At 34.1% G+C, this 12,500-nt stretch overlaps 1 protein-coding gene across 11 annotated transcripts in view; it reads right to left on the bottom strand.

The window, feature by feature from the left end:
• Positions 1–12,500, bottom strand: part of LOC124428482 (diacylglycerol O-acyltransferase 1) — a 139,033-nt gene that overhangs the window by 34,035 nt on the left and 92,498 nt on the right. For all 11 annotated transcript variants that reach the window (XM_046972561.1, XM_046972565.1, XM_046972557.1 and 8 more), the window contains 2 exons: positions 4,865–5,045; positions 1,829–1,937 (listed from right to left, as the gene is read on the bottom strand). In XM_046972561.1, the coding sequence (XP_046828517.1) occupies positions 1,829–1,937; positions 4,865–5,045 (290 nt within the window). The remainder of the gene's footprint in view (positions 1–1,828; positions 1,938–4,864; positions 5,046–12,500) is intronic.

The raw sequence follows: 12,500 nt of genomic DNA, 5'->3' as shown, positions 1-12,500 counted from the left end.
GCAGTGGTTAAATCCGTCCACGTAAAAGGTTCCGTTTAAATCCACGAATCCCACGAATCCTCGTTCACAGGAATTTCTATCGGCAAAGTGAGAGAGAGATAGATAGATAGATAGATAGAGAGAGAGAGAGAGAGAGAGAGAGAGAGAGAGAGAGAGAGAGAGAGAGAGAGAGAGAGAGAGAGAGAGAGAGAGAGATAGTCAGTGAGATAGAGGATAGAGGATAGAGATAGAGATAGAGAGAGAGATAGAAAGAGAGACAGAGTGCAGAGTTCGAGCTGGCAGAGTCCAACGCATATCACGTATAGCCGATTCTATCGTTATCGAATCCTCCGAAAGGCGTTATCCAATTTTGTAGGTAAGCGTCGTAAAAGTGAAAAAAAAAAAAAAAAAAAAAAAGAAAATAAAAAAAAAAAGAAAGAAAAGAATACATATATATGTATATAAAAAAAAAAAGAAAAAAAAGAGAAAGAAAGAAAGAAAAAGATATAGAAAAGTTATCTATTCTGAATCGATGTGAAAATATCAAGCGCGTAACTATAAATAGTATAGCATCGTGTTTTCCGTCTGGTCTGGATCAAGCAAGTTGCTAGAATCGTTTATGACGTCGAATAATTAATCATTTTATCTAACGATGAGCATAATATCTATTAATATATATATATATATATATATATATATATATATATATATATATATATGTAATGTACGTTTATGTATGTACGTATGTACGTATGTATGCATGTATGTATATATGTAACATACACCATTGTATATCGTTGAACCGATAATTAATTAAATTACAAGCCGAACACATCCACGTTATATCATTAACTTACTCCCAATGGGGAATGATGACCTAACGTATCCCATCCATAATAATCATTCGAAAATGCGAATCGGTCCGCTTTGCAATTTTTCATTTTTCCCTTGTTGGTTTCGGATCGATACAAATTGGTGGGGGGAGGGGGGAAGGAAGAGAAAGAGAGAAAGAGAGAGAAGGAAAGAAAGAAAGAAAGAAACGGTGGGAGTGGGAGAAATGCAAGGGAAAAAAAAGATACAAAAGAGAAAAAAAAAAAAAAAAAAAGAGAAAAGAAAAGAAAAAAACATAGGAACAAAAAAAAATGCACCGAAGCGTTCCAATAAAGCTCCTTTGATGATCCGGCTTCGTTGTTTAGACCGTGCTTGGAATTCTCGTGACTTTAAAATCACGTCCCGCGTCGTTGCATTTTCCGGCCGTTGAATACGTACGTACGTACATACACATTCGAATATATTCGCATACCTTTTGTGGTCAAATAATAAATTATATTATTAATATCCAACAAAAATTATATATATATATATATATATATATATATATATGTATTATGCGTATGTTTATGTGTATGTGTATGTTTATGATGTGTTTAACAATCACATATACGTCCGTATATTGTTGATTGTTAAAAAAATTTAATTATACAGGGAGTGGGGGGTGGGGGTGATATTTAATTTTTCCTGTGTTACGTTATAAATGTCGTTGTTATATATTCATCCTCATAATAATATTTAATATAAAATTTTATCATTCCCAAACACTTTTATTAATCATTACATTCGTTATAAAATGCACATATATATATATATATATATATATATATATATATATATATATATATATATATTTATAATTTGTTAAATCATTTTTATTTAATCGTTGATTAACGTTAAGAAGAAAAAAAGAAAAAAAAAAAAAGAAAAAAAAGAATAAACGAAAGGAGAGAAAGTAAGGAGGATAAAGTGATAAACATATAATTGGATATACATATATGTAAATAAAATTACTTACACTGAATGGTATAAGTGAATTCTTCACCGAAGGAATCATCCATTGTTGGAACAGTGACATGACAACTTGACAGCCAACGACGACTTCCAAGATGCGCTTTATCAAAAACCTACGAATAAAAAAAAAGGGACGAAAAGAATGAAAGAAGGAAAGAGAAAGAGAGAGAGAGAGAGAGAGAGAGAGAGAGAAGAAAAAAAGGAAAACAAAAAGAAAAATAAAACAAAAAATAAAACAAAAATATACAGAAAAATATATAAACGATATCCGTAGGTACGAAGCGTCGAAAGCCAATACTCTCTCTCTCTCTCTCTCTCTCTCTCTCTCTTTCTCTCTTTCTCTCTTTCGACGTGTCGTTATTATTTTGAATAACGCGTACCCGACACACAAACGTACCACCGTTCAATTTCACCCCGGCAAATGTCTACCGTTTTTATCTCCACGAACTCGATGCCCCGTCATGCTTGTGTTTCGGCTTTTATTACTATTGTGTCGAGCATACGAATGAATTTCAGGAAATTTTATCCAAGCAAACCGACGGTCAACCGACGGCGCAAGTCGCAATTTGATTCTATGATATCTATTAAATATCGTGACCGTTGTACCAAATACTTTCGTTATTTCATTTTCTTCACGTTAAAACTCGCTTATCTACTCTCTTGTTGCCAATGTTGTTTCCCCTTTTTTCTTTTTTTCTCTTTTCTTTTCTTTTCCTTTCCACTCTTTCCTTTATTTTTTTCTTGCATTCTTTCTTTCTTTCTTTTTTTTTTTTTCTTTTACTTTACTTTTCTCTTTTGCAAGTATCAGGAATAACTCTGATAAGAATTATTCCGATAAAGGGGAGTTATCGAAATTGTTTTGATTATTTTTTTTTTTTTTTTTTTTTTTTTTTTTTTTTTTTTTATTATTTTTATCGAAAGAAGGAAAAAAAGAAATAAAGTATCAAGACGGATTGAAAATTATTCGGGAAAATTATTCAGGAAAAAAAAAAGAAAGAGAAAAATTGCTACATCCTTTTCCATTATTCGTAGGTACTCGAGTTGTTTAATATTTAATGTAAGAATAATTTATTATTTTATTATATCATTATTAAAGAATGAAATACTCGAGGTATTTTATTCGCAAATTTGATAAAAATCATTGATATTATTTATCGATCAATTCGAATAATGAATGCGTTTAAAACGATTAATAAGAATAATCAAGATTTTTCTTATTATTTCAAATTTTTCATAACAAAAATTCGATATTAAACGTTTTGTTAGAATTTATTGGATCGGTCGGATATATTATTTCAACTTGCTTGCATAAATTTGGATTTGGCTAATATGATTAATTAACGTTGGAATTTACAATATTACGCATTTGAATAAACGAGATTAATATATTTATTTTCTTTTTTTTCTTTTTCTTCGTTTTTCTTTTTTCGTTTTTCTTTTTTTTTTTTCTCTTCTTTCCTTCCTCTCCTTTTTCATTTTAATCACGATTAATTCAGTAGAAAATTTTTTTGATATTACTTAACGGCCAAGCCAACTAAATTATTAATGTCGTTGCTTTGTACATATAAATTTGGGATTGGCTAATGTGATTAATGTCAGAATATTCGATATTTTTATATTTAAATATAAACAATACGCTTTAATCAGTATTATGCTAATAATAATATCAGACGCTTATTACTTATCGTCCATAAGTAATGAAATATTCATGGATTTTGCACGTACGTTATTTATCGTACGACTTAAATTGAATTAATAAATAATATCGAAATAAATAATATTTTTCAACGTTCAAATGAAGATACTTTTCGATAAAGAAAAAGAGAAAGACGAAAGAAGAAAAGAAAATTGGGAGGGAAGGAGGGCCCTGGGGAAGGGGGGGAGGAGGGGGCTGGGGGAGGGAATGGGGGGAAAAGAGAAGAAAAGAAAGAACAACCGACAACAACGACAATAACAAAAAAGATCCCATGTAAAAGAAAGGAAGGAAGGAAGGAAGGAAGAAAAAAGAAAAAAAATTCAACATTACTTATTATACAATCCCCAACGATATTAATCGTGATAATAATGAACCGAAATTCGAGAAAAGACACCTCTCTGACGAGAGCAAGAATAACAGAAAGAAAGATAAAGGGAGACAGACTGAGGATGGAGACGAAGAGAGAGACAGAGAGAGACAGAGAGAGAGAGAGAAAATGAGAAGATGGTTGGATCATAAGCGTCACGAAAGGAAAGTAAGGTCGATTAATTTTCTCAGGAGTATCCTAAGAGGACGATGGATATTCTTCATAAGGATCCATAGTATGTCAGATGGAAAGCTTTAGGTTATACGAGTTGGTAACACGAAAAGGAATACATCACTATGTTCAGAAACGAAGTCCATCTAAGCGTGCCCTTCCTTCTATTTTCTCTCAACAATGGCCCACTTAAATCTAATTTCAGGAATGCCTCTATCTCTCTCTCTCTCTCTCTCTCTTTCTCTCTCTCTCTTTTTCTTTTTCTTCTCTTCCTCTCTTTCTCTCACTCTCGACTTTGCTCTTCCTCTATATCGCGTACTCTTTGAAAAGAAATAGAGTATGTTCGAAGGAAAACGGAAAGAAGAAAGGAGTACGATAGGAACCATAGGTGGAGAGAAACAGGAGGCAAACTCACCAGAAACTATACGTGCCGACTCGTATGCTTTAGAAAAAGAAAAACTGAGAAAGAGAGAAAGAAGATAGAGAGATAGAGATAAAGATAAAGATAGATAGATAGATAGATAGATAGAGAGAGGGAGAGAGAGAGAGAGAGAGAGAGAGAGAGTGAGAGAGAGAGAAAACAGACGAAGTGGATTCCCGTAGGAAAACTGTGGTTCGATCGACGAGAAAAGAAGTGCGAGCAAAGCATAGAAGGAAAGAAGTTTCGAGCTAGTCAGCTATAGAAGGAGCTATAAAAATTATATTTGGAGTAAAGTAAAAGCAGAATATATATATATATATATATATGTGTGTGTGTGTGTGTGTGACTGTGTATAGACACACGAACTAGTAGATACTATAGTTACCTTTTTCGTATTCTCTGGGTCCTAGGGAAATTTAATTCGTAGCAGAGGGTAGGTGCCAGGATGTAATAATAAAGGTCGCCGAAATTCAGGTTGTCTGGATATTGCACCAATGCAGTACCACAACCGTTCACTTCGTGCCCGATGTCGTCGCTTTCCACACCGTTTTGCTTCATGTTCGTTGCTGCAAATGAAAAGACGTATCAGACTTTTACTACTTTACTTTTATCTTCCTTCCGTTTTTCCTTTTTCTGTTCCTTCCTTTTTTAATAATAATAATAATAATAATAATAATAATAATAATTATTATTATTATTATTATTATTATTATTGTTATTTGACATCATCATCAGCATCATCAACAGCATCATCATCATCATCACTATTATTATTATTATTATTATTATTATTAAAGTTGTTGTTGTTGTTGTTGTTGTTGTTGTTATTTAGAACATTTGTAAAAATATCCGATCGTTTATCTTACGAAAATAATAAATTTAGGACTCAAGGATCTTATGCCTTAAAATTGAAAGATTAAAAAATAAAAAAGAATTAGAATATAATTTATGGATTCTCATCAAGGATATAAAAGTCGAATGAATATGTAAGCCAAGGAAAATGAATTGAAAAGATTCGATCAAACGTTTATTAAGAGATCGTTCTGTCGAAAGAACGGATACAATGATCAAATTGTTGTAGATTTAATAGAGAAAAGGGAAGAAAAGAAAAGAAAAAAAAAAAAAAAAAAGAAAGAAAGAAAGAAATTAGGACGATTCCTGAAATCTGATCAAATGCAATTGAAAATAAAATGAGGATCGCGATAGTATGAAAACAACAGGGAAAAAAAAAAAAAAGAAAAAAAAAGGATAATCTTTTTTCGTGCTTCTCGAGAGAAAGCATAAGAAAAATTTTGTGAATCTGATCGGTCCAAAAGAAAAAAGAAAGAAAGAAAGAAAGAAAAGAAAAAAGAAAAAAAATAAGAGAGAAGAGAGAAAAAAAAGAAAGAAAACAATATGAAGAATCATTTTTCTTTCGTATCCCTTTTCTCTCGTATCCCTTTCCGTGCCCCTCGCTCAATCCTACCTCTCCCGCGACCACTCCTCCCCATTTCAATCTCTTCCTCTGCCAATCTCCTCATCGTCGTCTTCCTACGTCGAACTTTCACGGACTATTAAAAAGAAAGAACACGACTTTCGATCGTTTCGGATTCATAGATCTCACGAATTCTCAGCAGTTCGTTTAATCCTTTCCAACGTGTTACGTAGGACAGGTAACAGATAGAATTCCCCTCAATTATCCAAATCCGATGACTAATCCAATTTGGAATTCAAATAAGGCAACGTCGTGGGTGCTGGGACGGATGTCCCTTTGAATTTGGATAGCTACCTACCTACCTACCTACCTACCTATCTATCTATCTATGTATCTATCTACCTACCTACCTACTACCTACTACCTATCTACTACCTACACTTTCAAACATTCGCGTAGCAATCGTTAGAAGATTCGCGCCTCGAAAGGGTAGAGTCTAGAGATAGAGAGACAAAGAGATAGATATACATACAGAAAGAAAGAGAGAGAGAGAGAGAGAGAGAAAGAGGGTGTGAAACGACAAGACGAGACGACGTCGATGTCTACGTCAACGTCATCGACGACAACGACAACGACAACGACAACGACAACGACAACGACAACGACGAGGACGACAACGTGGATGGTTACGACGACTACGGACTCTCAGAGTCCTTCTCGTACTTCGTACACGCTTCGGGAACGCTCGTAATAAGCGAGCCGAAGAATTCGTCTAAATTAAATTCTTCCAACCATACCCCCCCCCCGGCCAACCCCCGTCCCACCCTCGGGACCCGCCTTTCCCGGCCCCGTCTATTCTTTTTTTTTCTCTCTCTCTCTTCCTCTCTTTGTCTTCCTTTTTTTCTACCTTCAATTTTTCCCCTTTTTCCCCTTTTCTTCTCACATCAACTTTCTTCTGCTCCTTTTTTCTCATCCTTCATCTTCTATATATATATATATATATATATATATATATATATAACTCTCCCCTCCACCTTTTCTTTCTCTCTCTCTCTCTCTCTCTGTCTGTCTCTCTGTCTCTCTCTTTATCGAAAAGCTCGATTCTCTGGTTCCTCGCGAATCGACCGCACGACACATACGAATAACCGCGACAATGGCGCTCGCCGTGCCACGCCGCCGCCCCCCCCCTCCTTTGGAGCACGGCGTGTTTTCACGCGAAATTCCAGAAATAATGAAACACAAAAAAAAGGAAAAAAGGAAAAAAGAAAAAAGAAAGGAAAAAAAAATGTACCAATGGAATTTTTCATTTGTAATCCCAATGCCACTGATGGCGGGAGGGAGGGAGGGAGGGAGGGAGGGAGGGACCGCGAAAACACTGCGTGCAAAAACCGTCTTTTATTATTTTTGTTCTTCCGATTCTTTTATATATTTTTTTTTCTCTCTCTCTCTCTCTTTTTTTTTTTTTTTTGGACTCCTCACCATCCTCACTACCCTCGCAGATCGCCTACCACTCCTATCAACCGCCCCCCTCTCTATTCCCAACCTCTTCCACCCTACTTTCCCACCACTCTCTCTCTCTCTCTCTCTCTCTCTCTCTCTCTCTCTCTCTCTCTCTCTCTCTCTCTCTCTCTCTCTCTCTCTCTCATTCTACCGATACCGCGAATATGCACACGCTCGTATAACCAACGTTACTGACAAAAAAAAACTTTTTCAATTGGCGAAACGGCACTTCGAATAAATATTTTTTAACATTAAACTATTCTGCATCTCTCTCTCAACTGACTCACTCACTCACTCACTCACTCATCTGTTCGGTACAGTTACTTTCGTTTCGTCTTTATTTTTTTGTATCTCCTTTTTCTTATCCTTTCCTCTGCCACTCTCCTTCAAACACTCACCCAAAAACCGTCCCACCCACTTCGGCCCCACCACAATCGCAACTTGCTAATATTTTCTTCTCGCTGTATTTTTTTCAAAACGATTAAACTTACACTTCGCTAAAGAGTATATACATGCTTTTGCTTCGAAAATAACGTGGGAATTATATTTTTTGTTTGCAAGAATAAATATAAATATAAATAATAAAAAAAAAAGATAGAGAGAGAGAGAGAAGGAAAAAAGGGAAAAAAAAATTAACAGATGAAAAAATGAATAAATAAATAAATATTTAAGCGAAAAAGTCAGGGTGAAAACAAATTAATGGATGAAAAAATAAATAAATAAATATATATATATATAAGTAAATAAATAAATAAATAAATAAAAAGGAAAGGGCAGAAATGAATATGTGACAAAAAAAAAGAGGAATAAATGAAAAAAAAAAAAAAAAAAAAAAAAAAAAAAGGGAAATAAGCAAATGAAATCGTATCACTTTCTTTCTTTATTTTTTTTTTTTGTTTTATTTTTTTCCTTGTTCCTTCTTTCATTTTTTCACGATACCGTAACGAGCGCGGATCGATGGTTTTTAATACCAGCTAAGGTTGGATTTTTCAAGGAGAACAAAATTAGGCTCAACTAAAACGACCCAAGAAGCAATCTATTCCTACGGGGAATTGCACTCTTGAAAATTGGAGCCAATCGGCAATCGACGTTGCCTCGATACTATCAAGGATTAATTCGTACGATGTCTATGTCGTCACGTTTCACTCTTTTATTTTTACTTTCGACTTTTATTCGCCACGTTTTTCACGTCTCTTTCGAACTTCCTAACATATCCTTCCTCTTTCTATTTCTCTTCCTTTTCCCTTCCTTTTTTTTTAAACCTTTTCACAAATTACTTGTCGCTTTCAAAAAAAAGAAAAAAAAAAAAATTGCAAAATTCATTAATCGAGTCGAGCATTGACAAATGAAATCGAAATGATATAACGATAAAGAAGGATAACGATCAGAAGGATCTAAAATTTAAGAATGAAATTCTTTGTCATACTTGAGTCCTTAGAAAAAAAAAAAAAAAATATATATATATATATATATATATATATATATATATATATATAAACGACGAAATTTTACATTTCGTTTTCGAATATCTCGCGATAAATCTTAGAAATAACTTTCACGTAGTAAGTAAAGTCCGCTTCTCGATCTTCTCTCGTTTCCTTCCTTCAAACAAGGCTACGAATTTCAAGGGTACGAATTTCACGATCCCTACTGAAAGCTGTGGATCCATGATACCAGCTCGTAAGGAGATTTCAGACACGTAGGTACTTTCGCAAACTCACGGGTTGGAAGGTCGAATGTCAACGAGAGTCATAAATTCAAAGACTTTCTTCTGACGCGGCCGTCTTCGTTGAGCATATAATACTCGCTAAAATATCGTATACTATAAAATGTCATAGAAATATTTAACGAGCCTTCTCGATCACGAACTATAGTACGATACACAAAAGCACAATGTATCATACTAAAACGTAATCTTTGATAATTATTGACAAAGTGAAGCAATTTTTTGTATGAATTCCAAATAAAATAAAATAAAAAAAAAAAAAATGATAAATAAATAATAACCAAGAAATATCAATTGATACTAATCAATATATAAACGTAAACGTTGATGATTGGAAAAACGAAGTATATAAATGAATATATATATATATATATATATATATATATATATATATGTATATATTTTTTTTTATATTATTTATATATTATTATACTTGTATTTTTGTATAACACACAATTATACGATAATATTTCTATTAATCTTAATTAAGATTATATTAATTAAAACAAGTCAACGTAAAATAATTTAAATCAATGTTACATTAAATAACACACGTTTCCCCAATTAAACTTTATGACAAATTTACAATTCGGAAAGAAAGAAAAGCAAAAAAGAAAAAAAAAAAAGAAAAAAAAAGAAAAAAAGAGAGAGTAGAAAAATTAAAATCCAACGATAACATTATTCGACCAGAAAAAAAAAAAAAATTCTAAGGATAAAAATAGGATAATTGAATTTCAAAAATTACCCAGTAATATTTTCAATTTTCATTCTTAGATTCCCCGCTACCCTCCTTTCCTTACTTAGTTCGATTCTTTACTATACGAATCTAGGAGAACGTAATAATCTCAGCGTAATTTGTATTTATCTCAAAATAAATTAACTTTCTGAGAGGAGGTGAGGAGGAAAAAGAGAGAGAGAGAAGAAAAAAGGGAACAAAAAGAAAAAAAAACAGAGAGAGAGAGAGAGAGAGAGAGAGAGAAAGAGAAAAGGAAAAAAGAAGAAGAAATGAAAAAAGCAAGCGACGGTAATTCGAGAACAAATAGAAAAAGAAAAGGATGAAAAAAAGAGAGAAAAAGAGAGAACGAGAGCGAGAGAGAGAAAGAAAAAGAGAAAGAGAAAGACCGAGAGAGAGAGAGAGAGAGAGAGAGAGAGAGAGAAGATGAACGAAAGACGATTGGGTAGAGAAAGTCATTCGAATCGAATGGCCAAGCGACACGCAAGAATCTCGAGACTGTGACGTTTGGCTTATGGCTGCCCACGTTTTCCATCTTCTTTTCAAACCAACCCCCTAGCTACCTTATAGTTTCTATCGACACCGTTTCCTTTCTACCAACATCACCATCACCACAACCAACACCACCAGCAAACACCATCGATAGCAATATCAATACCCAGTACCAGCACCAATACCAACACCAACACCATCACCATTACGATCACCGATCTTCTACGCAATCATCCACCATCGATATCCCCTGCCCTCCACTCCCAACCACTGCGCTCATCTAACTCACCTATCCCTCCCTTTCTTCACCTTTCAACCTTTAACCACCTACCCTTTAAGTCCTCTTCTAACTTTCGACGTTCGTGCCTATCCCGAACGTCGGTAGACTTACTCGCGAAGCGCGATCCGCGGTAACAGAGACATTATAGAAGATTGCTTATTGAATGCCTTACAGGAAGAAAAGCGAGAGCGAGAGAGAACGAGAGAGAGAGAGAACGAGAGAGAGAGAGAACGAGAGAGAGCGAGAGTTGCTCGTCGAAGTTCCTTCCTTCCGTCAGGATCGACTTATCGATCTAGCTTCGAATAAGGGATGAGGGAATAGGAAAGGAGAGAGAAGGGGATCCGATGAGGGGGTTTACAAGAAAGGGGGCAAAAGGCAAGGGGACAAGTTAGGTCGAAAAAAGAGGGGAGTAACGAAGATAAAAGCTTCCCTTTTGAAAAGAAAGTGGAAAGGGAGAGAAACGAAGTGAGATAGAAAGAGGGAGATATAGATAGATAGATAGAGATAGATAGATAGATAGATAGATAGATAGAGAGAGAGAGAGAGAGAAATAGAAATAGATAGAAATTCTCTTTTGCTCAGAAACGCATAGCGATTCAGAAACGAGTACGACTTTAGCATTGTAGGAAGATAATAATACGACGTGCTACGATGTTGGAGAGAGAGAGAGAGAGAGAGAGAGAGAGAGAGAGAGAGAGAGAGGGACAGAGACAGAGACAGAGAGAAAGAGAGAGGGATATTGAAGATGAAAATTACGTTACATACTTCGAAGTAGAGAGAGAGAGAGAGAGAGGAGAATTAGAGGAAACTCTTGGTTGTCTAATAACGTAGTCCGCGAACGGGTCGCGGAGTTCTGGGCCGTGTCTGGCATTCGTCTATCTATCGAAAGATTCCCTAGAATGAGTACCACGTGAGCAGAATTGGACGCAGGGAGTTAGGAAATTTCGTTAGCTTTAGCCAAGACCACCCTTCGAAAGATCGATCGATATCAAAATTGGTTATATCTGTGAGAATTCTATTATCAGAATCGTTAAAAATTTATAAAATTAACTGTGTATAATACATAATTATATGATATTTAATTAATTAAGTAATTAATTAATTAATTAATTAATTAATTTATTTATTTATTTATTAATATCGTTTCAATGTATACGACCGTAGACAAATTTTATTGGTAAATATATTTTTTACGTGATCGTTCTCTCATTTAAAATTCTTAAAGTAACACATAATACCAGATTATTATAATAAATAGACGTTACGTAAAGAATTATCTAATCGATTATTCACGTAATCTAATATAAAATTTTAATTCGACACAATATAATTAACGATTAATTAATCGATCGGATCGATCGAATTGCTTATAATTCAAAAGACTTATATCGTTAGATTATAGTTGAATCGTAAACGTGTAAATTGTAAATGTTGAGATGTAATAGGATCCGAGATACGAAGTAATAGGAAATCAAAGTTTTTAACGAGTCTCTCTCTCTCTCTCTCTCTCTCTCTCTCTCTCTCTCTTTCTCTCTCTTACTACCAAGATATATACTCGTAAATAAGAATACTACTTTTGCGAGTTAACTCGTAGAGTAAGTACCTGATTAAAGTCGTTTCAAATTAACGATCTTCGAAAAGTAAGAATCTTTAACGAGAATCGCGTTTGACAGAATTATATATATATATATATATATATATATATATATATATTTTTTTTTTATTGGAAAAGCTATTGGAACGGGGGAAAAAAACGAAGGGAGGGGATGAAAAAGAGTCGAATTGGAAACTTGTTTCTCCTTTTATTTTTTTTCTTTTTCGAAAAAGAAAGATAAACGAAAGAAACGAAGAGAGACAGAGACAGAGACAGAGAAAA

Source organism: Vespa crabro, chromosome 12, assembly GCF_910589235.1.
Source record: "Vespa crabro chromosome 12, iyVesCrab1.2, whole genome shotgun sequence".
In the NCBI taxonomy this organism is placed as follows: Eukaryota; Metazoa; Arthropoda; class Insecta; order Hymenoptera; family Vespidae; genus Vespa; species Vespa crabro.
Note: the sequence above shows the minus strand (reverse complement) of the source record. Positions and strands in the feature narration are given on the sequence as shown.